The following is a 26,765-nucleotide window of genomic DNA, read 5'->3' on the forward strand; positions in this document are numbered from 1 at the left end:
GCTGCTGTTGGGGAAGTATTCTTGCCCCTCCCTCAGCCAAGTGGCAGGGTGGCTGCACTGGGCACCTTGAGTCTCTGGGCGTGGGTGCTGTTTGGTTCTGGATGTTTAAATTGGAACAGATGATAGTGGGATTCTTGATTTTGTTTTTTCTTCCTCTTATTTTGCATCCAGACTTTATCCTCTCTTCCTCCCTCTTTGCAAATGTTCGAACATTTTTTGTTTTAAATAGCAAATGTTCACATTATAAAACCTCCTGAAAAATACAACACTAATTGCTGTTAAACGTTCTCTGCTCATCTGTGAACATAGAATGCTATATTGTATTGTATAGTTAGATTATTTAGTCAGATTATGACAAATAAATTGCATATATAACTTAAATTTTATCTTTTCATATACAGGTGCATATGACTCTCCAAAATGGCAAAGAATCTTATACAACTTGTATGATCTGCTGGTGAATGAGTTAAGTCTCATTGGCAGTAGAGGAAAGTATTCTTCAGGATCACGCAACATTGCTGTAAAGGAAAACTTGATTGAATTAATGGCTGATATTTGTCATCAAGTAAATGACATTTCTACACATTGTTCTTATGTTTCACATCCTTATATTTCTGGTACACTTTTTTATAATATCAAGGAATTCTAAATAGAGCAAAATTATTTGTTATTGCAGAAGTTCATATTTAGTTAGTACTTTTATTCTGTATGCAGTTGAAAGAAGGGTAGTTGACAATTCTGTATGATTGTTTGTGACTTGGGAGCACAAGTTTAATTGAAAGTCAATGGTACTTTGTGCTCCTAAATTACTTTGGGCTCTTGTGAAAATACTACCCTTATTGATTGATTACTGGAGAGTGTAAGTACTGTAATAATACTTAGGTCTCGTAGTTCTAAGCCTTGCTTTTGAAGGAAGATCCCAAGCTTGGTTGCTTGCTTTTCAGATGACGGGGTAGTAGAACACTTTGCCTCTGCAGAGCAGGAAGCAAATCTCTGATCACGTCCTAATGTCTGATAGGCATAGCATTGATAGGTGCTGGAGACAGCAGCATCCTTGTGCCCTCTGCCAGTATCTAGGTTGCTGCCATATGTGGTCTTTGAAGGTTGTGAAGCAAGCTAAGAGGAAAATGAGAAAGTGCTTTATAGATGGTAAATAATTATTAACTTCAGGTATGTCTACTTTGTAAGCTGGTGATGTGATTCCCAGCTGGAGGAGATATATTCGCAATAGCTCTGATTGAGCTAGCTCACTAAAAACAGTGTAGCCCCAGCAGTGCAAGCAGTGAGGGGGCTAGCTGCCCCGAGTGCATGTCCATAAGAGATGCTATGTACTATTCAAGGCAGCTAACTCCTCCTGCCACTGGGCCACTGATGTTATATTCTGGTTTTAGTGCATTAGCTCAGTTAGAACTAGTACCAGCATGTCTTCTCAAGCTCAGAATAACACTCCCAACTCAAAATATAGACATACCCTTAGTTTGAAACATCTCATGGCCTTTAATATAGGGTGAGGGTGACAAGGTTCCCTTTTTAAAGGCTCTTACGCGAAGTAAGCTGCCACGGGATAAGAGGGAACGTGCTCTCATGGATTGCTAACTGGTTAAAAGATAGGAAACAAAGGGTAGGTATAAATGGTCAGTTTTCAGAATGGAGAGAGGTAAATAGTGGTGTCCTCCCGGGGTCTGTTCTGGGACCGGTCTTATTCAACATATTCACAAATGATCTGGAAAAAGGGGTAAACAGTGAGGTGGCAATATTTGCAGATGATACAAAATTACTAAAGATAGTTAAGACCCAGGCAGACTGCAAAGAGCTACAAAAGGATCACTCAAAACTGGGTGACGGGGCAACAAAATAGCAGATGAAATTTAATGTTGATAAATACAAAGTAATGCACATTGGAAAGCATGATCCTAACAATACGTATAAAATGAGGGGGTCTAAATTAGCTATTACCACTCAAGAAAGAGATCTTGGAGTCATTGTGGATAGTTCTCTGAAAACATCCACTCAATGTGCAGCGGCAGTCAAAAAAGCAAACAGAATGCTGGGAATGATTAAGAAAGGGTTAGATAATAGGACAGAAAATATCATGCTGCAGCTATATAAATCCATAGTATGCCCACATCTTGAATACTGTGTGTAGATGTGGTTGCCCCATCTCAAAAAAGATATATTGGAATTGGAAAAGGTTCAGAAAAGGGCAACAAAAATGATTAGGGGTATGGAATGGCTTCTGTATGAGGAGAGATTAATAAGACTGGAACTTTTCAGCTTGGAAAAGAGACAGCTAAGGGGAGATATGATTGAGGTCTATAAAATCATGACTGGTGTAGAGAGAGTAGATAGGGAAGTATTGTTTACTACTTCTCATAACAAGAACTAGGGGTCACCAAATGAAATTAATAGGCAAAAGGTTTAAAACAAATAAAAAGAAGTATTTCTTTTACACAACGCACAGTCAACCTGTGGAACTCCTTGCCAGAGGATGTTGTGAAGGCCAAGACCATAACAGGGTTCAAAAAAGAATTAGATAAATTCATGGAGGATGGCCTCATGGTAGTGGTGTGGGAACCTCAGCTGCCTTATGCTTCACAGTCCTGTGCCTCCTTACATCCACTTAGATGTCATGCTCTAATGCTTAACTTTCCTTACGGGGGAGGGATAGCTCAGTGGTTTGAGCATTGGCCTGCCAAACCCAGGGTTCTGAGTTCAGTTTTTGAGAGGGCCATTTAGGGATCTGGGGGGAAAAAAATTGGGGATTGGTCCTGCTTTGAGCAGGGAGTTGGACTAGATCATCTCCTGAGGTCCCTTCCAACTCTCATATTCTATGAAAGGTCCATCAATGGCTATTATCCAGGACGGGCAGGAATGGTGTTCCTAGCCTCTGTTTGCCAGAATGAGTGACAAGGGATGGATCACTTAATGATTACCTGTTCTGTTCATTCCCTCTGGGGCACCTGGCACTGGCTACTGTCAGAAGACAGGATATTGGGCTAGATGGACCTTTGGCCTGACCCAGTAGGGCCGTTCTTATGTGAGCATTTGAATACTTTTATCTCTTTTTACTATATCTTTGGAAAGGTCTTTACTGAAGACACCAAAGTCCTGGAGATAACCCAGTCATACACTGTTACACAAAGAGAGCCTGGAGATGAAGCTGCACCGAGCAAGCGTCGGAGGATCGAATTGAGCTGGGAAATAATTCGAGACAACCTGCAAAGATCACAGAATGATTTTGATGTTATACCTTGGTAAAAATATCTTTTTTTCTTTTACCTTGGAACTGATATCAGTACCAATAACTTATTAACAGGTTTTAGTTTCACATTCAATTATTTTCATTATCTGTGGATGGTAACTTCCTACATTTTATACTGAATTGTCTCTCAAATGCTTTGTGCTGTGAAGTAAGATGCTCAGATACAGAACATATAGGGAGGCTATCATGGAATCAGCCTAGCTTTTCCCAACTCTTGAAAAATCATGAGGAATGTTCTTAAAATTCTTGCTATAAAAGCTTCTATGTCAAATACCACATAATAGCTAGAAGTCTTAACTTTCACATTGCTGACTTGGATAACTGACATGATATGAGAGACACAAGGTGGGTGAGGTAATATCTTTTATTGAACCAACTTCTGTTGGTTACAGAGATAAGCTTTTGAGCTACACAGGGGTCATCTTCTGGTCTGACATGATATATGACTAACATATGACAATATGAAACAATGGTGAATGAAAATACCGGCTTTTATGAGGGGCTGTGGAGTTGCAATAAGAATAATGCCCTCGGGTGAGAACCTCATCTCTATTCTCACCATTTTATGATGGCTAAACTGTTTGAAGAGTATAATAATAATGTAATCTTTGACATAACAGATAAAGGTATAACAGGATCCAGTGGTTGGAAGTTGAAGCTAGAAAAACTCAGGCTGCAAATAAGGGGCACGTTTTTAAACAGCGAAAGGAATTAATCGTTGGAACAGTTTACAAAGGGCTGAGGTGGATTCTCCACTGGAAATCAAGATTGGATTTTTTTCTAAAAGAGATGCTTTAGTTCAAACAGGAATATGGCCTGTTTTATATAGGAGGCAGGCTAGATGATCAGAGTTGTTCCTTCCAGCTTTATAATCCATGAATAAAGCTAAGATTTTTGTCATGGAAGTCATGGAATCCATGGCTGCCAGAGAGCTCAGAGACATTTTCTGCTTCAGCCCGGGGCAGTGTGGCTGGAGGTGTCAGCTGCGGGGCGGGGGGTCCAGCAGCTCTGAGCTGCCAGGTAGTAGGACCACATAGCTCCCAGCCTCTGCGGGTGGTGGGGGAGACCTTGCAGCACTGAGCCACAGTAGGTGGGGGAGGGACCCCCACCAGCTCCAAGTCACGGTGGGCAGTGGGGGGCCCCCAACAGCTCCCAGCTGCTGCGAGGGGAGCCGCAGGGGAGTGTCCCTGCAGCTCCCAGCCACTGCAGGGTGTAGGTTGGACCCCGGAACTCCAGTAGCCGTGGATGCTGGACTCTCCTCTCTTCCCATTTTGTCAGTTATTTTTAGTAAAAGTCACGGACAGGTCATGGGCTTCGGTGAATTTTTGGTTATTGTGTGTGACCTGTCCGTGACTTTTACTAAAAATAACCATGACAAAATCTTTGCCTTATCTATGAGAAATAAAATTACAGAAATGAAAATTAATTTTCTGTTTGCTTCACTGATATCTGACAATCAACTTGTAAAACAGTATTTATGTGGTGAGGCTGAACATACTTAATTGCTTCAAAATGACAGAATAATTGGTGGTTGAACAAGCTCTCCTGAACACTTAAACATGCAACAATAGAAGTGTAAAATGATTCTCTGAAATTGCCTATATTATATTTTACTGCTTTTCAACACATGATGAATTTATGTACATTTCAAGTTAATTGCCTTCACTTTCTGTTTTTAAGGTTACAGATTACAGCCCGATTAATATCAAAGTATCCTATGAGTCTTCCTAACCGTGAATTATCTCCCTTACTCACTATACTACACCTGCTACTAACTCAGCAGAGAAAAGGGGAAAGGACCCCATATGTGCTAAGGTGCCTTACAGAGGTTGCTGTTTGTCAGAGCCAAAAATTAGATTTGGAAAGCACACAAAAGTTGGAGCTGCAGAGAATCTGGGCAAAAGTTTGGTCTCTTACAGTTCGCAGCATAAGTTTTCAGCAAGTTGAAACAGAAAGTTTTGGGTTACTTGGAGCCATAATTCAAGGAAACTTTGTTGTAGTAGACAAAGAACTCTGGAAGATATTTTCAGGGTCTGCATACAAGCTTTCAAGGTAAGATGGGAACCAGGGATAGTGTATCTTATGTCTTTGATTCTATATAGCTGTTTTTCCTCCATGAACAGAAATATTAAATTTGTTCTTGTGGCGTTTTAATTAAGTATTGTACATATTTGTGTTAAAGCCTGTTTTTCAGACATTTATAATTCAGCCATAAAAACTCGTTCCAGTCTGAAAGTTGACATGGAAGAGAAGTGACCAGGGCAAGTTTCTTAAAAACAAATTTTGGCCAATATAGATTCATTCTACTTCTGTTGAAACAAAGCAAAGCATATTTTTTGTTTTTAAAATTAATCTAATTTCAAAAGTTTGGATCCAGAATAGTTTTAAAATAGACAAGTGGAATCTATAATGTCTAAAATATGGGTTTGAAATAGCATGCAGAGTGAGTACTCTTATAAAGGAATTTTTAATATGCATGCTTAAGTATTTTATTTATGCATTTGACAATATTCTAAGAGCTGTCCAAGATCCAAAAATAAAGACTTTGCCTCATAATGATATAGTTGAATATAAATTTAATTATGATTTTCCACAAGCTGTTCTTTGCTCTGTTTTGTTGTAGTCCTGCTGCACGTTGTTTGGCGTTAGCAATGACTGCCTATGTAATACCAGAAACTTTGAAAGTAGGAATGATGCAGAATAATTGTGAAGGAAATGCAGGGTATGAGTTAAAAGAAGCAATAATAAAATGGCTACTATTCTGTCATTTGGAAGAGAAGATGGAAGAATGTATTGAGTTACCCCCTGTGCTATGCAGGTAATAACTTGGAGTATAATCCGCTCTTTGTATAAACTCAAAACATAACAAAAAAGCAGACAGGAAAAAATTAAATATTGAAGTCTTAATCTGTTGCTAATATTTTGGTAGAGTTTATAAATCTGCGTGTTAACTTTCTGTAGGGTATCATAAAACACTTGTTTTGGAAATAGTTAATTTTTCCTTACTCAAATGTAAAAAAAAAACAAAAAAAAAAACTTGTTTTATAAAACTGCTGTTAGATGAAAATTACCTGCACTTCTTATACCTGAAGTTTTCTGGCTTGATGTTTAGATTTTAGGAATGACTGGAATCAAACTAATCTTCATTTAGCAGGTGATAATGTTTAACCCTGTTGCTGCTTGGTATAACTGATGTGCTATTATAATCTAAGTTTTTAGTTGTTTAAGTGGTAGCTTCAAACAGTGCATGCATTTTAAGGTTTCTTGCTTTTTAAAATATAAGGTTAATACATGATATTTTTTGGTAAATAACTAATATTACTGTACATTTAGCACCTTTTATCAGAGGATCATCAAATCTTTTACAACCAGAATTAAATTTATCAATACCACTTTGGGGGAGGGAGGTAGATAAGTAGTATATCCATTTTTATAAACTGAGACAGAGATGGTGACTTCCATAAGGTCACACAGCGACTCTGGCATAGATGTTACTCCTGGGGGAAATTCTGCGCCACTGCATGCACACAGAATTCATGTCCCCTGCAGATTTCTTTGCTTCCGCACAGAAAAATGACTTTCTGACTGGGAAGCAAAGCCCCAGCAGCGCGGGCGCATCGTTTCAGGCACCCAGAGCAACTGGCAGAGGTAGAGCCCTGTGGGGCAGGAGGCAGGAATGGAGAAGACCTGGCTGGTGGCTTCTGCCCTGCTAGTCCCAGGTGTTTTGGGAGTAGGGGAGGACGGGACTTGATCTTCCCTTGCAAGGAGATCCCACCCCCAGAAATCTCTCCAGGCTGTAGAAAACTCCACCCCCTCCCACTTTCTGCCCGCATTACTCCTCAGCCGTGGGGGGAAGGGTCACTGTATGAGGAGCTACTTCCCCGATCACCCAGCCTCCCATGCATCTGGACCCTCCCATACCCAGACCCCTGCTGAGCCTCAGCCCCCCCCACCCAGAACCCCCTCATGAGTCCCCCACACCCTAACTCCCACCCCACTGAGACTCACTCCCTGCATTCGGATCCCCCTCGCTGAGCCCTGCCCTCTTCCCCCACATCCAGCCTCCCACCCCAGCCCCAAGACCGCCCCCTTCACCCTGACGAGCCATACCCCCGCTGCACCTGGACCACCCCAACGAGCCACTTGGACTCCCACCCTACTGAGCTACAGCCAGCTGTACCTCGACCCCAGACCCCCCACACGGAAACCCCCCAGATGCAGATCCCCTCTGCAGAGCCCCAAGCACCTTCACCTAGACCCTGCTGCAGAGTCCCATTGCTCCTGTGCATTGTTGTGAATTACACCTGATAGGTCACGCATAGAAACTGTTACGAATTATACCCAATAGGTCACACACAGTTCGAGTCTCGGCTGAGGCACATAAACGAGTTACCACTGGTCAGTCTTTGCAAAGTTTATTACGCTCGAGCGTGGTGCCCCCCTCCTAGTCAGAGGGGGACCCTATGCATTGTCTACACATCATATATATATAATATATGAGAGTAGGTGATGCATGCAGCCCTCGTGCCCAAACCCCTCCACGAATCAGTAGGTTCCATTGTCCTCGTGCACAGAGTTCTGCAGCCAATGAGTAAAACCTATTATTGTTGCATTTAGACCTAACCTTCACTTGCAATATCATGTTTACACAAAATTTTGCTAGCTCCAGGCCTTTTTCATGACAGGCGCTTATCTCGCCAAACAACGAGTCAAGGCCAGGGTAACCTACTACAAAGCCATAGAAATTAGAGTTCTCCTAATTCTTTCACAACAGCATCCAGATCCCAACTGCACCTGGACCTCCCGCTTATCCACCCCCATCCAGATTGTATCACACAGGACCATATCCCCCCAAACTAAGGATCCTGCCAGGCTGAGCCTACCTGCTCACACCTGGTGTAGAGGGGCAGGGCCTCAGGGTGTTTCTGGAGCAGACCCGGCCCTTGCGCTGTGTCAGGGTTGGGTGCAGCCTGACCGCCGAGTCCATGTCCCGAGGGGGAGCTGCAGGGTGATCTCTCACCTCTGTGCAGCCAGTGACCTGTGCTTCCCAGTGTTATGTTGGAGCCTCCACATTTATTTATTGACAAATTAATTTTGCATAACTTTAAAATATTATGCACAGAAATTTTAATTTTTTGGCACAGAATTCCCTCAGGAGTAATGTGTGTAGAACTCAGGAGTCCTGATACCTAGTCCTGCTTTAATGTACAAAATTAAGGTTAGATTTGAAGTTCGGAGTCACAATCGCCTAATATGTATAGATGTTTCTCACCTGAATTTCAGTTCTGGGTTTAAAAAAAAAAAAAAAAGCTTATTTTCTTTACAGTGATTTTCCTCATCTAGTGCTGCAGAAAATTCTTGTGAGCCTGACTATGAAGAACTGCCGAGCTGCAATGAACTTTTTCCAAAATGCTATTGAGTGGTATGTTTAAAATTAATCAACATAGTTAGCGTGCTCTTCATATTTAGGGGCAGTAGTTTTAGGGTTGAACCCCAGGATTTTTTTACTTGTAGTACATATCCTCATTGATATTCCGTATTCCCCCTAGTTGGCTAAGGTAGCATTACAGGTTCTTGCCATTCCAGCAAGCACTAAAGATATGGAACACATGTTTTCCTGTCTCTCTCTCATATCTTTGAATGTTCATTTCTAGAAAGTATTTAGCACACTTTTGGACATTCTAAAAATAGAGCATCTACAGTCTGGTCAGGTGCTTTAGACGGGTATGAAGACACAATCTCCTCCCTGAAGAGGTTACCCTAATGTGTCTCTTACCAGTAATATATCTTAGTAAAGCAATTACCAGAAAAACAAAACAAAACAAAAAAAACCTTTAAAAAAGCCCCCAACTAATTAGAAATTGTCCTCATGGATCCACAGTACCCACCCTTCTTCACCATTACTTTACAGTCTTAAAACTTGATGTAGTGGAAGGAGTTGGACACAGCTCCAAATGCCTCCCCTTTGTACATCCTTGGGTGTTGTGGGGGGACATAGGCAGGTGGCGCACACTGCCTTGATGAACACTGCTTTCCAGAATGCTCCGAGCTCACGCACCAAGGTTGTGAGCACATTTCATCTACTGCAGGAGTTCTCAATCTTTTTCTTTGTGAGGCCACCCTCCCCAGCATGTTATAAAACCTCCACTGCCCACCTGTGCCACAACTACTATTTTCTGCATGTAAAAGAGCCGGCATTAAGGAGTAGCAAGCAGAGCTATTGCCCAGGGCCCCACACCACAGGGGGCCCCTCAAAGCTAAGTTGCTCAGGCTTTGACTTCAGGGCCCTGGGCTTCAGCTCCTCATGGCAGGGCTTCGGCTTTCTGCCCTGAGCCCTAGCAAGTCTAACACTGTCCCTGCTTGGTGGACCCCCTGAAACCTGTTTGGGGGCCCCCAAGGGGCCCTGGACCCCTCATTGAGAACCACTCATCTACAGTATAGATTCATCTTGATAATCATCTCAGACTATGATTAAAATAGTAAGTAACCATTCCTTAGTGAGATTCACCTGAGACATGAGAGAGCACAATAAATGACTAGAAGCACAAATAAAAATTTCATTTTATTTCTGCTTATGTTTCTTGTTTTTAAATAATGGTTTTAAAGGTAGTAAAACAAGATGTCACAATAAGAGTAATGTGTTTTTCTTCAAGTGTGCAACACACACAAGACAAAGGAGAAGTCAGTTTTTTGGAAATTGAAGAGCTGTATCTACAAACAACTTTTGATGAAATGGCTATTTTCACCAGTCTTGCAGTGAACATTGCAGATAAAAATCTATCTGGTTCAGGACTTGCTGTCAACCAAAACCATAGGGAAACACTGGAGCACTGTCTGTTAGTGGTGTCAGAGCAGCTTTTAAACAGCTATTCTTCTGAGGTGAGTTAGAAATGAACATTGAAGTGTTCTGCTTATTTCTGTATTTTAAAATCAGAGAGCATGTGCTTTTCCTTGAATTTTAGCAGTTTTCCTGTTAAAATTGAATTGCAGACAATTTTAAATATTTCCTACAAAATTAAGTAGACAAGTGTTTGTTTCCCTATAATACTCTTCAGGATACGCCAAACAATTTACATGGGAAATAGTTACATGATCCGCAAATTGAGAAGTATTCATAAAATTACAATTTTGGCCATTTTTCTCCTTCCATACGATTTCTGCCCTCCATAATTCGGAGTTTTGTTGAAGTACCTAATTAAACATCTCAGGTGAAGTCCTGGCCCAATTCAGTAAATGTTAGAGCTCTCATTGATAGCAGTGGAGCCAGGATTTCACCTTAGTGGTGACTATCAGCTTGTGCCTGGGAAGAAAAGGAATTTGTAATTTTGAACGTTCCAGTTCCTTAGATAAGGTTGCACTGTTGTTAGTATCTTACTGTTCTTGAACTGGCTTATTCCTGGGTGTGCCAATGGTCTTGAGCAAGTCACATAACTTCTGTGCCAACATCTGCTCATCTTTAAATTACAGATAAAAATACTTATCTATTTTACAGGAGTGTAATGAAGCTGTTTGTAAAGTTCTTTGTGATCCTTTGTTGAAAGGCTGTACAGTATAGAAGAGAAGTATTAATGTAATAAACTTTAAAGCATTAAAGGACCATTAATAGCTATGTAAGCTGCTGAAGCACCATTTACTTAAAATTTATGATGTATTTATATTATGTATTAGATTTATTCCAAGTCTACTACTGCAGAACACCTAGTCCGATGTGCCAGTCTCTTGACTGGTGTTCTTAGCTGCTATTGCTATGCTGGCACATTAACTGAAGAGGATGCATGTAAATCAGAATTGTTCCATAAAGCTAAGGTTAGTAATAATGTGTGTTTAATAACTGTAAAGAAAAGAATATTCAATAACTTTAAAATTATGAATAATTATTAAAAATGAGTATTTTCATATTTTCAAAACATACAACAATTGTTTCTGCTGGTTTCTGCTTAACAAATCACAGTAGGTGACAGAATTCAATGCATATTTAATGTATGGGGATTAGATTAAATATTTTCTCACTATTACTAAAAAAATTGTATAGAATTTTCTTTTTTAAACTGTAACGGAAACTAGGCATAATTAAAATTACATGCATACTACTGAAACTACAATTATTTTGCAATTGAAGATATTCTAGTTATTAAAATTTTGCCTACTTGCTTTTGGGAAAATATAAAAAATCAAAATGATCAGGGTCCAGATAGCTAAGGGGTTTGTTAATAAGCTAATGGCACCCTTCACCTCTAGGTCACTTGTGCAGATCTATCCATATTGGTAGTGAATTAGAGTCACTGAGAGCACTTTGACTGTTTGAACTTATTTGGTAGTCCTGCTCTAATTCCCTAGTAGCCATGTGTATATATAAAGCCACCATCACTACTAAAACTGTTTTTAACTTCTTTGTTGGGAATCTGAGCAGGTAGGTCAAAGACTGAACACACATGGAGATTGAATGATCTTTTCATGACTAGAGGTGGTGCCTTGCTTCAGAGTTGAAGTACAATATCAGGGCAATATGGAGAAATGCCATGTTTTTCTTTAGTGATTAGAAAATTTGAATTTCTATCAGGCCTGTGTGGTCAGTTCAGCACCCCTAGATAGCAATGAATGTTTAAAATGGACCAAAAAAAAAAAAGCAAACCTTCCACCCCAAAACGACTAAGTCATGACCTGAATAGTGAAGCTTAAATGTGCAGCAGAACCACATTTCTGTGTGTGCGTGCATGCATGCATGCATGCAGTCAAATAAGGGAAATATGTGACTGAGAGATTTTTACTACATTGTATTTGTATTTCTGTTTTTAATAGTCTCTCATGCATTATGTTGGAGAAAGCATTTCTCATTCTAAAAGTAAACTAAATGAAGACTCTAGGATCATCTTGTTGAGGACTTTGATAACCCTGTGTACCAACTGCTTATGTAATTGTACCAAGGTAGGATATTTAAAAAAATGTTTGTCCATTATTTCTATTCTGTAATATATAGCTAACTTAATTGTAACTTTTAAAAAGTAATAATAATGTATTTTGTAAGCTTCTGAGATGTTTATCTCTGTCATATTTACTGAATTATGTATTGCATAGGGAAAAAACTATTCGAACATTAAAGTTGCACATTTATATCCGGAAATGCCATAGTTAAGGCAATGATATGCAACTTCAACTCCTACTTCCTTATGAGCATGCATTATAGTAGTTTTCAGTTGCATGCTATTTCTCAAATACAATACAATATAAAATACTTTTTTCTATAATCTTAAATCCTTATCATTTTACACTTACATGAATTTCATTATCATAATCCGTTTCTTTTTGACTGTTCTTTAATATAAGTTCTCTACTCACTAAGGTATGTACTTTTTACTCTCTTCTCTCTCCAACCAGCAAAATGTTTTAATTAAGAGGATCAGGCAGTTGACTATGAATTGACTGTGAATTTGGGAGGCCTGTATATGCTAATATATATTCAGTATTGTTCTGATGCAAAACCATGCTCTGAAGTTCCTAGCCTTAATTGCCAGAAGCTGGGAATGGGCGACAGGATGGATCACTTGATGATTACCTGTTCTGTTCATTCCCTCTGAAGCACCTGTCACTGGTCACTGTCAGAAGACAGGATACTGGGCTAGATGATCTGACCCGGTATGGACGTTCTTATGTTCTTATCATAGAATCCTAGAATATCAGGGTTAGAAGGAGATAATCTAGTCCAACCCCCTGCTCAAAGCAGGACCAATCCCCAATTTTTGCCCCAGATCCCTAAATGGCTCCCTCAAGGATGGAGCTCACAACCCTGGGTTTTTATCAGGCCAATGCGCAAACCACTGAGCTATCCCTGCCCCCTATACTTAATCTGTAGTAAGTAGAGTACTATATATATCTGATAGAGTATATTACAATCATCCCTGTCTGGCATATGCAGAGTAGTACATGTTACTGCAAGGGCCTACACCTATAGCTAAAGTAATAAAAAAAAATTGTATGGTGTAATATTTGAGAAATAATGAACCAGTTTCTCAGCTGGTATAAATTGATGATGCTCCATTAAGTCAGCTACAAGCTCTGTTGAAGTCAACATTGGGGAACAAAGTCCTGTTGTTCAAAATTGTATACAATTATGTAATTAAAAACTGTATTGTAAAGTCATTGAAGTCAGCAAAGCTATGCCGATTTGATTCAGCTAAGGGTGTGGCCCAGTGTTCTATCATGAAATTAAATACCGTATTGTAGAGCATGCACATGAGGGCAGAGCTCACAATGGATTTAGAACCTCAACCATGCAACCTTAACCCATAGCATTTCCTGAATTTCGAATGCTTAATTATGCAATTTTAACATTCTCTTCACTTAGAGGGAGATTTTCAAAGGCACAGATAGGCTCCCACCTTGCATTTGGCCCTTTGAAAACTTCCCTCATGATTTATGTGGAATTTCCTGGGCAAAACAGTGGGCAAAAAAGAGGAGATAAAACATAAAAAGGAGCTTCACTCTCTAGAAATTGAAAGATCTTTTAGGTAGCAATAAATAGACAATGGTGAGAATTTAAAAACTAAATTAGTATTTGGTGAGACAAGACTAGAATCTATAAGAGGGAGTCCCTCGTCTATCCACCTTAGTTGGTACTCAGTTTTGCACCTCACCCTGCTTCGGATATCCTGAGGTACATCAGAAATGAGGCTCCCTCCTGCACACCTTACAAAGTCTTCAGGAACCTTTATTTAGCCCTTTTGTTGCTTACATGATCAGCAAAAGATGAGCTACAAATTCAGTGTGCACTTGACCCAGCCTGATTATAGGAAGTATAATGTTTGATCCAAAGCTCATTGAAGTCAATGAGAGCCTTTCTGTCAACTTAATTTTGATTAGGACTTTAGTATGTTCTTAACACATTTGTATATACATCCCAGTATCTTATAATATATGCAGGAAGGAACCCCTCTCCTTCACCTTAGCAGCTGTGCCACAGTCTGCAGAACCAGGCTAGGTGATGGCAGTGTTAGCATAAGCCCAACCCCCACTATATTTTCCTGTTTGCAATATTCTATTTAATTGCACTTCTCAACTTGTCACTATGCAGCTAAGTTAGCTATGCATGCATGTGAAGCAAACCTCTCCTTAGCTGTGCAGCTTTTGAACTCATGAGAAAAAAATCTCCTGCATGTGATCCATGCGTAATTTTCAGATGTTCACCTGTCAGATCAAAACCAATGCAGGATATTTCAGTCTCCACAGTTTGGCTCTATGATGATTTTTTTAAAAATTACCAGAATTATATTTATAATTGAGAGAGGTGTTTTTAAACTCCCTGTGCTCAAAAACAAGGGACCCATTTTTTTTTAAAATAATCTCTGTGTGGAGACCAAGTACGGCACAATTTTTGATCAAAAAAAGTTTCAGATAGTTATGAGTGACTGAAATGGGGCTAGAATGCAGGCTGCTAGCCTTAATTATATTAATTACTGCCATAGCTATTATTCAGTAGAACAAGTTTAATGCAACATAAGGTGCACTGTGTTGCATTAGCATAAAGGTTAAAGTTGTAGCCACTCCTTGCAACAGCTCCTAGAATAAACATTTGTACCCAAAAAGACCCTTGAAAATAAAGATTTTATATTGAAATCCACCTCAGCTTTAACTATAGCATCACTAGGATGTGGCTGCCACTTACAGATACATTACTAGAATGTTTTCTTTTTTTACATATCCTTGAGGCTGCTACTCATTCCATGACTGTTCCTCAAGATAATGCAGTAAATAGGTATATGAGAGGATTTTAAAGAAATCGTGATTTTTTTTAAAACTTTGATTAATATTCAATTTTTTAGTTTTCTCATTGGAGTTTAAAAAAAGTGACTTATCCAAAATGACACAGATGAGAGATTACAGTACCTCTCTCTGACACAAAAAACGGCCAAACTGATGACAACATTTTAAAGAGAGAACTTTTCTACTTGATTAGTAATATATTTGAACTTGCCTACAGACATGTTCCATTTTGGATTTTTCAAGATAAATTGTAATGCATGACACACTCCTTTGAGATTGGAATCTGGACCTGTATTCTTATCTGTTTACTTTAATGTATTCACAGTGTAGATTCCTTTCTGAAAACAGAATGTTATGTACTTTGATAACTGGTCTGTATACTTTGCTTTCTGACAGAGCAGTCCAAGTAAGATCTTATCAGGCTTATTCCTGAGTTTGTTAACATCAAAGGCGATGAATGATTTTGTAGATATTTGCAAACATCTGGTAAGTATGTTTCTCTAAATGCTATGTTTCTTTGCATGAGGATTATTTATACAGTATAAATAACTCAGAGACAAACCAAATGTGCTTTTATTACAGAAAACAAATTAGGCAATAAAAATATATCAGACTTAAGGGCCTTTCTAACTAGTAGTGTTTGTTTGGATCATTCCTACATGTGTGAACAATGAAAAAACATCGATCAAAGTACTATACCAACTTTGTGTCCAAAATTTAGTTATATTGTTTAAGCCTTGTTATGTTACTATATGAATGAAAAGTGCACACTGATAAAGCTATAAAAGTAATAAATTATAACCCCCACTTTCAGTAAGTGAATGAAAAAATAGAAACACATTGTAAAGTTTATGTAAGTAGTTATGGCTTTTTGATCAGTTATTTTAACATCCACAGCTTAATTTATACTTAAGATAGTCAAAACACACATCTTACTACTCAGCCATACATCTTACAGCATCACCTGTTGCACTAGCTTGTACCTGTGCTTTTCAGTAATTGATTTGATAATAAATGCCAGAAATACTTGTCCATGTAACAGATCTGAATCAAGGTCAAATCTGGGAGCTGCAAGCACAGAAGAATTTGCTTCCATTTCTTTTTAATTGTATTAATTTTTTTTGCATTTGGAAAAGATGAAGGATTTTTATGTTGTGAAAGTAACTCTTTAAAGGTGCTTGAAAAATAAATATTCATGCTGAATTCTTCAAATATGTACACTTCTGTCCTACATTAGTAGCAAGGGAACAGAATGTGGCATCACTAAGTTTAGTAAAAACCTTGAAACTGTATCCTCATCCACTTCCAATGTACCTTGAGCTGGGTGTCCAGTCCAAATAAATAACATACTTAGTATTTTGCGTGAGGAGAAGCTGACAGTCTCACGACTGTTAGCTTGTCAGCCAGTTGGTTGAACAGTAATTATTTAGGGAGTCCTTGTGTCATGCTCTGGTTTCTTTCTAATCAGAAGTTTGTCAGTTTCTAAAGTAACGTTGGTGTTTAAGTGCTAACAATTCAGTCTGCATTCTACGAAACCCCGAAAAGAAAGCAGTCTCTTTCCCAAAGAGCTCACCATTTAAAGAAAACAGTTCAAATCACACACAGTGCACTAGCGAATTAGAAGATGGGTAGGACAAGAAGTTGGTAGGTTGCACAGAAGTGCAAACAGGGATTTCAGTGAGATTAACTACAATTATAATTATTATTTACTGTATGGAGTACAATACTGCTGAAGGGGCCCTGTCAAGGATCAGGACCCTACTTTGTGCTAGGAAATATACAAACAAGTAACAGGAAGACACCCTTTGGCCCAAAGAACTAGGTGTATGACATGATGGGACCGGTAGAAAAAACAGAGAAGTGGAAAAATGTGAGGACAGGTAACAGCAAAATGAACACATGTTGTATAGCAGAAAGTATTATTTTTAAAAAAAACTTATTGACCCACAAGGTGTGCACGCTACTAAAGTGAGTAAATTCATGATCTTAGCATCCCATGTTCTTTCTCACCCTGTTTGGTTCACAAGGAAATGATGGTCTGTTTCCGTGTTCTGTTACCTATATGGCATCTTCAGCCACTGAAAAATTTTTACAAGAATGTGATGCTTTTGTTAGATGGTCTTTACTGGCAAACCAAGTGATGCTGGAGATGTAGACCTAATGGAAGACAATATTGAAGAGAGTGCAATGGAAGTAGATAACCATGTAGCCATGGACCGGTTTGATGATCACTGTATCACTGACTTCGGTGATGCAAATGAGTCTGGGGAGATGCAAAACATAACTGGTAAGTGAAAGTCTGCTTTCTGCCCAGAATTGTTTGCATAAGTGTAGGGCACATGCTTCTTTCAGTCTTGCACTGCCCACTTGTTTCACATCACAGTTAGGCAATACGTTGGACCATTACAATAGCTGGGATTGTAGTTGAGCCATTTGCCTCCAGAACAATAGTGCTTAGCAATGCCGTATTGTTGTACAAACATTAACTAAAGCTTGAGAGGAAACTACTATTCTTAGTTTACAGTTGGTAAAACTGAAGCAGATAAAGTAAATAACTTGTTCAGGGTCACACAGTGAGTCTGTGGCAGAGCAGGGAGTAGAGCTCAGGTCTCCAAGTCTAACCACTAGTCCATGCTTCCCTTCATATCCAGTACCGGGATATTTTCTTGTGTTTTCTCATTGTCTCTCTCTTCTTGCAGAGTAGGTCTATCACCTCTTTGGCAAGGTCAGCTTTCTCACATATCCAGACATGCAAAAGAGATGGCACTTTCCTTATCCATGACCCAGTTTTTTTTTCCTCCCAGGCTGGTTTGGCACCAGCAGTAGTATAATGTTTTGTTTTGAAATCTGAGATCACCTTATGCCTTAGTCAGGACTATGATTTCTATTTTATTTTTGGAGGGGAAAGATCATTTTGTTATGCTAATACTTCAAACTGTTCTTTGTCCGCTTATTCCACTGTGTTGAATGAGAACCTCTGGAATTAGTTCCTCCAGATAAATAATAGTAAACACTGAAGTTGGTGACAGTGGCAGCAGCTCTGGACATCGCAGAAAATTGACTTGTATATGGAGCCATTCTCTCTAGGTCACAAATTTGGACCCAGTCAGTAATATAGAGTCAGTTGTTACGACCTTAGGTTTGTTGGGTGGGCTTTGTAAAATGTGTGGAAATTTGTTTGTGGTCTCAACCAAATTCTGAGTGGGCAAGTGTCCACAAAAAAACACATAACAAATGGTTCTATTGATACTCTGGTTGCCAGTTTTCGCACAGAGGCCTAGAGTATGTCTGGATATAGAGAGTGAAAAATACCCTTCTGTTTCTAGAGGTGGTCGCTCTGGAACAGGGGCCTCACTTAGGATGGAGAAAGCTTGAGCTGCTGTTGTCCATACTGTACCTATTCTGTAGCTAAGAGACTTCAAGGCTGCCAATCTTACATTTTTTTGATAACATAATTTAACTAGCACATAACTCTATCATATTTTTGATGCAACTTTTATTTTCCTAGAAGAAGCATTTTTTTGTACTTGAGGAGAATTTTTTTTTCAGGTGCTATGAGTCCATTAGCTGAAGAACATTTGACAAAGCAGGATTTACTCCTCCTTGAAATTCTGAGGTTTTTGTGTCTATGTGTAACTACAGCACAAATCCATACAGTCTGCTTCAGAGCTCCTGACATACGGCGGAAGCTGTTAATGCTAATTGATAAAAGTATATTTGATACTGCTAAATCACTGCATCTACAGATGGTGAGTGTGATATTGAGAAATTTCTTGATTCAGCAGTTATCTCTCTGTACATAAACACTATCTCTGAAATTCATACACACATTTTGTGGCCATTCTCTTGGACTCAGAAGAACTTATAGTGTCTGCTTCTGAAGATTTAAATTTTTATTTAAATAGCTTATAGGATTTGTCAGAAACCAGACACTAGACTATTGGGCCATATGGTATCTTCCTTCAGTATTCACCATTAGCAGGTGGCTTGGAGGTTGTGCAGTCTTATTCTCTGGGACGGAGTATAGGAACTCCTTTCCGACTACTAGAGCTAATATGTTTACATGCCAAAATATAAGGTTTAATTGCCCATATCATTGTGCATCAAATAATTCATTTGAATGAAACAAATGTCAAATTATCTAACAGTGTAAAAATTGACATAAATATTGTCAGTAATGCTTTGTCATAAATATTTGACATAAAGCATTTAGCAGCCATTGAAAATGCTTATCCTTATTATTTTGTTTTTGTGTGTGTATATAAAAATGATTGTTTTATTTTTAATTATGCCTTAGTATTTAGTCCTTTTGAAGGAACTCCCAACTGAAGAAAACTTGTTGCCAGAAGATGATCTTCTCATGCTTCTCAAGCCTCTTTCGTAAGAAATAACATCAATTATATATTAATAAAAATATTTTATTCAGCAACTATCTGGTTTTATTACTGTTTGGTTTCTAAAGCTATCTCTTCTTTCTGTCCCAGTGATGTGTGTTCCTTGTATCGTCGAGATCAAGAAGTTTGTAAAGCAATTCTAAATAATCTACTTCCCGTAGCAGTGGGGTTGGGCCAAGCCAACCCAAATGTGGAAGAAACAGGGGAAGTCCAAGGACAATTTTTAACTGTGGTGGGAGCATTTTGGTATGTTTTATTTATTTTATGCAGCAATCTATTTCTTGGCTTGATGACTGATGACTTATACACTTCTCCCATGTGAATCTTTTCGGGTGTCTGTTCTATATTAAAATTAGTTCACTGATCCTCATAGCCACTAAGTGATAGTTTAAAGGCATGTTGAAAGGTAAACTTAGATCCAAACATCAATATGATGGGGCGGTGATTTCCAGATCCTGAGTTGTTTTTTAAATTCCTTAGTCCATTGCCAAGATAATTAAATAAAATTCATTGAGAGAAAAAAGAGAGAATGCTCCCTGCTGGCTTTACGGCAATAGTTAACAAACACTCTTCCAAGTAGTGTTTATTATATTGATACACAAACAAGAAAATAAATAGTCCTTTAAAACTCGGGGGGAAAAGATGCTTGCTAATCAGGTCAGAAGTATTACTTAAAAGCATCTAAGAATGAATTGCAGAGAGTAATGTCGTAAGACTTTTTTCCGTACATTAAGCTTGTAGTAGTATTCTTCGTATATTTAAATGGCTTCTGTTTCAGGCACTTGACAAAGGAAGGGAGATGTACGGCTCCAGTAAGAGTGGCCCTACTGAACTGCATGAAAGCCCTACTTGAGGTGAACCATATTTTCTATGTGATGTTAGTGTAGTACAGTGATACTCAGATCTTAATGGTTCAGGAGCCAAATTAGCGATCAACATTTCCCAAAGAGCCACAATAGTGTGAATTCATTGTTTCATTTTCTATAAATACTATTCATATTTAAACAGTATGATGGTGAAATATTTAGTTTATATTAATTTGTGGTTCTCACAGCAAATAAGTTAATAACTTAATTGGTTAATAACATAGTAAAAGCATCCAGATTGGTTGATAACTTTAATGTCATGTGCTGCAAGGAGCCACAGGTAACATATTAAAGAGCTATTTTTGGCTCTTGAGCCTAGGGCTGAGTATTACTGGTGTAGTAAATGTAATACTCGATGTTTGCTTGAAAGTAGTGTCGAAAGAGCTATTGCATACATCAGTATAACAAGTACGTCCAGTATTCATTTCTGTATACATTCCATACATATTTAACAAGAAATGTTCATTTTCTTCAGGCTGATCCTCATTCAAATTGGGCTGTGCTTAATGTAAATGATAAAGATCTGCCTGTGAGTGATGCTTTCCCACATTTCCTCGCAGATAGCTACCATCAAGTTTGCATGCTTGCTGCAAAGTCAATAACCAGGTGATAACCTAGACCTTTCTGTAGTTTGTTTAGATAATTAAATCAGTGTATTTAAGGATAATAGGCAGTTTTTCTCTTTTGCTTGCTATGCAGCTCTTGAGTAAAAGCATTGTGTGTAGACCCTTCATGTAAATATACTTATCTTCATGGAAAAAATAGACTAAGTACTGTAGATAATGTGATGCCTTGTGCTAGACAAGCAATGATTTTGTCCTTTGCCTAAATAAGAGAGCTTCTGAGGAACTCTTCACAAATATTAATGAATTTATCCTTGTTGTGCTCCATGAGGTAAAGACAACCGTGACAGAGGATGAGAGTTCAGGTCCTTTGCTCCCTAGTTGGCAGGGATTGGGGAGGACTTGGTCGCTTTCAAATGATTCCTCTCCCTTCCACCCAGCAAATGCTCATACTTCCATCTGAACATTTTTGGATGGAGGAAGCATTGACTCAACACAAGGCCTTTGAAAAATGGGGATTCCAGACACCACCTTCTGCCCCTCAAAACAAAGAAACCATAATATATACTTGTAAAATATACACCAATTCTGAAGATTAATTGTTAGGTTAAATAATTGTTGTCCTTGTTTTACTTTAAGTTTGTTCCAAGATGTGAAACAGAGAGATTCTTCTGGATTACCAAAAGCTCTTCCTTTGAAGTTCCAACAAAAGGCCTTTGAGAATGTATACTTCAGAGTTCAAGAAGGAATGAGAGATCTGGTAATAAGATCTAATCATTAAGCATGTGTAAATGTTCAGGGCCATATGCTTCATTTTCTAAGAACTTTTGTCATTGCTAGAAGACTGTGTCATTTTTCATGACTAGTGAACCAAGGGGCAACATTTTTCACTAGGCACCTCCCTTGTCACTTTCTGTCTGTGCTACAAATGGTTAAAACCTTTTAATGCTGCCATTTTCCAGACCGCTAGCCCTCTAATACTTATTAATCATAATAATCATGATTATTACAGTAGTCTAAGGATCAACCAAAAATGGTGTTTCATTGTGCTAGGCACTGTACAGACACATCATAGTAGACAGTCTCACCTCAAAGAGCTTCCAGTCTAAATATTTAAGTGCCTATATTTATGTGCCTATGTCCGTAGCATTTGATTACTAGATTAGTTGCACTTTAGATCTTCTTTTTATCTATCACTCACTGATTTAATATTTTATTATTAATAAGAAACATTATATAAGCATGCAGACCGTTTTCTGTCTCTGTTTTCTTGGTGCACAGCCACTATTATGTGAAACATCATCTGGGATAAAAGCAGGTTTTCCAGGCAGCATTGTCAACCGTTATCTGCCTCTACAAGCTTTTCTAAAGACGTTACCAGTGAATAGTTCCTGATAAATGAGATAGTGGTCTTAGTATAGTTACTATTAGACAGGTGCTCCCTTCAAAATGCACTACCACAATTGGCATAAATTGGCACCATGTGGGCTGTTTCAGAGGTTACTGTTCTGAATAAACAGTGAGCTTGAAATACTCTGTTATCTCCAGAGGTAGTTTCTTGAAGTCAGGGTTTAAGTTCATGGTATATGTAGTGTAGGGAAGCCTGCATTTCAGCTTTAAGCACTGTCATAGGTATATATAAAAATAATAAAAAGCTTTGAAAGTGGATGCAGGAGTGAGAATGCATGATTGTTCTTTGAGTGCTGGTCCCTGTGGGTACTCCTGCATACTATGCACCTTAGTTTGGAGATTTCTAGCAAGTAGTGTCCATTGGTCTCCACATGAGCAGTTGTTACTGTGTCTGAACTGAAGGCTTAAAGGGCAGTGTGGACTAATGCCTCTCCAGTTCTTTCTTATCACCACATGGCCTGAGTTGGAATCCTCTGTTCACAGATTTCTTTTTGCTGCTTTCTCTTAATGAGCCTGTAAATATATTGTGAATAGGTTTAGTATTTTAGTGTAATATTTTAATCTTAGCATAGTTAGTATAGTTTAGTTTCTTCTTGCCTCGGGGTGTCTCTCCCCAGGCACAAAGACTGTGCCCAGAGTCCTTGAGTTAAAGAACTGTGTCTCCTGCCCCCACTCCTTCTCCATGAGTAACAAGCACCAACGCTGACTCTACTGCCTGGAAAAGGCACGTACCTCAGCCAAGTGCAGCATTTGCTGTTCATTTCCCCCACCTGCAAAGCTCATGGGCTCCAGCTGAGAAAACATCTGATGGAGACAGCTAAGAGACCGCAGTCTAATCCAGGCCAGGGGGTCCCCTTTTTACATCAGCCTCAACCAATTACTAGTACCCCTCTGAGCACTAATTCAGGAGTGGAAGTCAGAGCTGCTAAGCCCAAGGAGTTGTCATCCAGGGCTTCTCATGAGAATAAGGAGCACTCAAAAGCATAAGGACAGATCTACTTCCAGATCTGCTTCCAGGAGAAGGGATCCCTCCCCAGCTGTGTGAGTCCCTGTGTGTTGGTCCTAAGGAATTAGGCTTACTTAAATCCTCTGGCCATGAGGGCAAGGCATGAAGGAAAAAGAATCCTCCAGTACCAATGCCTGTTCCGGCTCCTAAGCCTGAGGATCGGCACCCACCGACACCATCTAAGAGTTCACATATAGACTCTTCAGTGGTACAGTACCATCTCATCCCTGTAAAACCTGCCATCCATGATGACTATAGATGTGCCAGATCCATTGATCCTGACTACTGTTTTGCCCCAGACTCCAGGACAGACTGAAACTTACACCTCACCTGTGGATATCTTCATCCTTCCTTATCCTGAGTCTCATCTTCTTTTGGGTCTTACCTTTCTGAAAGGCATTGTCACTCCAGAGGAGGAAACTACTTCAAGGAGACAGGAATATTCTCCTTGTCACCCCTTAAGATGGAGCTTTCATCCACCAGTACTGACAGCTCTGCTGGTGGAATGGGAACTGGCCTTCTCTTCAGAGGAATTTGAGGTTCCAGGCGATCCTTCACCCCCATGTAGGGACATGAGTCTGGACAGATACTCAAAAAGATCCAGTGTCCATCCTTCACTCCAATATGACTACCCAAGGGACTGATGATACAGTGACCCTTAACTGGTCGACCCTTCCTACTGGCCCAATTAGGGTTCCTGGGATCCCTACAGTAGACATCCTGGCTCTACCCATGCAACCCACCATACCACTCTCATGCAACACCTACACTCTCAATTGGAGCATGAGATAGAGGAGATTGAGCCGGATCCACAGGCACCGATAGGTGTTTCATCTTCCTTACGCGAAGCTGCAATTGTCCCATCTTCGCCATCTCCACCTGGTGACCACAGGCAATATCAGGAGGTTCTGCAGAGAGTGGCGCATGACCTCCGTATTCGAAGAGAAAAAATCCAGGATATCCAGCATTGTCTCCTTGACATTTTACAACCTCCTGGTCCCAGTAAGGTGACCTTCCCAGTACGGAGGCCATGATGGAACTAGCAGAGGTGGTCTGACACACACTGGTTTCTTGTATCCCCACCATGCAAGGACTGAGAGATGCTATTTTGTATCAGCCAAAGGAGCTGAGTTCCTGTTCCTCTTTATACACCCAGCACCCAACTCCCTGGTGGTGCACGAAGCCACTGAGTGGTCTAGATTACAACATCTCAAGGTTACACTGACCGATAAGGATTCAAAATGACTTGATCTGGGGAGGAAGACTCTACACGTTTTCAGTTCCATATAGCTAACTATCAAGCTTTGTTAGCAAAATATTATTTCAATAATTATTTTTGGGTTTTAGACTTTAAGAACAAACTCTCTCAAGAAGACAGAGCCCAATTCCAGGCCCTCATTGAGGGAGACTAACTATTGGCCAGAATGACCCTTCAAGCTGCAATGGATGCAGTTGATACTACATCTAGAGGGAGAGCCACAGGCATAGCCATGAGGCATGAGTCTTGGCTGCATTCCTTGGGGTTTCTAATGGAGCATGAGATAGAAGAGGTTTATAGAGTATTTGCCTTTTGAAGAGTCTAGCTTATTTGGAAAGAAGATGGACGAGTCCCTACACTTGTTGAAGAACAGTCCTCCACTTCTTGTGCATTTACAACCCAGCTACCTGGAGCTCTATCCATTCATTCACAAAGCATTACACATTAGTTCAAGCCTCCTCTGCGTATGCAGCTATTGGGACTGCAGTATTAGAAACATCTATACCAACTGCATCTTTGACGCTCCTCCCCATCCCATCTCCCCCGTTTAAATACTGCTTGTTAATCACCCACGTGTGGAATACACATAGGGACCAGCACTTGAAGAAGTGGAGGTTGGTTACTTGTAACCGGAGGTTCTTCCAAGGTATGTGGTCCCTAACTGTATTCCACTAGCTGCCCTCCTTCCCCTGTGCTTCAAATCTTATCTGATTTGAGGAAAGAAGAGGAACTACGCTACCCTTTTATCCCTCAGTTCTTAGCATGAAGAAAACAACTGCACGTGTGTAGACCAATGGACACTAATTGCTAGAGATCTCCAAACTCAGTTGCATGGTGCCCATGTGTGGCCATCTGTGGTATACAAATAGAGACCACACATCTCAAAGAACCTTCAGTTACAGGTAAGTAACCTCAATTTTATGCAGCTGCTTTGAGAGGTACATAGATGCTAACAGAGAACATTTTTCTCTTTCTTTCCAGAGATTGTGCCCAGGAATATTGTATTTGTGTAGTGTAAAAACAAAGGGCATAAATTTTCATAAGAGAAATATTTCCGGTGTTCAGTGCAGTAACTTTCACAAATCCCAAATTTGGTTTAAAAATGACAAGACTGGGGGAGAATTAGAGAAAGGGATAAGCTGCATTCATGTTGTAGGATAATTGGAATTCCGTTGAGAGATATCCATGCAGTTTTCAACCTCGCATCCTTCATTTTTTTCTTCTCCTTTCCCACCACATGATGGCTTCTTGACTTTTCTTCCAAGTCTTAAGGATCCTTTCATATTTTAGTTTTAGCATGTATTTCCAACCTCAAATTACAGTCACCAGCCTTCCAAGTAAGATGATTGCATAAGACTGACTTGATAGCTCAGCAGCACTGTTCCATAGGAGGGGAGAGATGGCAGTTGAATTGCTAAGCCATCCATTCCATTCCCCATATGCATCTCAGGAGCTCAGCATACTGCCTCAATTATATTGTTATAAAAAGTGGTTTTAGTTTTTTAGTTCATGTAAGAGTTCAGAGCCTCCCATTTAACATTCTTAACAGTTATTTCATTCTTAATTGATGAAGGCACGTGGTGGCATGAGCCCTGAAGACCTCTTTGATGAGCAGTGTAATAGAAGAGCAGTTCTTCTGTTGCTGATAACCATGGTTTTATGTTGCAGTCCTGTCTGTGAAAAGCAGGCTTTGTTTGCTATTTGCCAGTCTGTGAAAGAAAATGGATTAGAGCCTCACCTTATAAAAAAGGCAAGTATACGGGAGAAATGCTTCATATAGTTAGGTTATAAATCATACAAGTAAAGCAGAGTCGTAGTGTGTACCCTTTATTTTAAATTGAATTGATTGATAGTTCTGTGTTATCTCACTCTGAGTTCGGCTCCTGTGCGGCCACAGTTTTTCAGATTAATGTGGTGAAAGTTACCTGTTATAGTTCTTTTAGATTGGGAGACTCTTAGGAGCACATGAAAAACGAATACAGTGACCACAACATGGTGACATGTAAAACAGTCTTGGTTGTATTCATATGTTACACTCGCATAATGTCTGCACAACCTGAGAGATTCCAAGCAATAGCCCAAGATATTATTGAGTCTGGTGGATCTCTTAAATGGTGGCCATTGATAGAGGGGTCTTCCATCGGTGTCTTCCCACTTTTACCTAACCAGGGAACCTCATTTATATTGTTTTTCTGACCACACCTAACACCTTATTCATATGCATGAGGGTTCCAACCTCTTTTTCCTTA

The 26,765-nt window shown here is 39.5% G+C and overlaps 1 protein-coding gene across 1 annotated transcript in view; it reads left to right on the plus strand.

Moving 5' to 3' along the window:
- Nucleotides 1-26,765, plus strand: part of ATM (ATM serine/threonine kinase) — a 109,839-nt gene that overhangs the window by 22,305 nt on the left and 60,769 nt on the right. Inside the window, 17 exon segments of the mRNA XM_043504228.1 lie at nucleotides 402-565; nucleotides 3,085-3,254; nucleotides 4,943-5,314; nucleotides 5,886-6,080; nucleotides 8,589-8,684; nucleotides 9,916-10,141; nucleotides 10,931-11,068; nucleotides 12,062-12,187; nucleotides 15,416-15,505; nucleotides 17,135-17,306; nucleotides 18,569-18,768; nucleotides 19,317-19,399; nucleotides 19,504-19,659; nucleotides 20,192-20,267; nucleotides 20,755-20,885; nucleotides 21,482-21,602; nucleotides 26,090-26,266. Coding sequence (XP_043360163.1) covers nucleotides 402-565; nucleotides 3,085-3,254; nucleotides 4,943-5,314; nucleotides 5,886-6,080; nucleotides 8,589-8,684; nucleotides 9,916-10,141; nucleotides 10,931-11,068; nucleotides 12,062-12,187; nucleotides 15,416-15,505; nucleotides 17,135-17,306; nucleotides 18,569-18,768; nucleotides 19,317-19,399; nucleotides 19,504-19,659; nucleotides 20,192-20,267; nucleotides 20,755-20,885; nucleotides 21,482-21,602; nucleotides 26,090-26,266 — 2,693 coding nt within the window.

Source organism: Dermochelys coriacea, chromosome 1 (genome assembly GCF_009764565.3).
Source record: "Dermochelys coriacea isolate rDerCor1 chromosome 1, rDerCor1.pri.v4, whole genome shotgun sequence".
Lineage (NCBI taxonomy): Eukaryota > Metazoa > Chordata > Testudines > Dermochelyidae > Dermochelys > Dermochelys coriacea.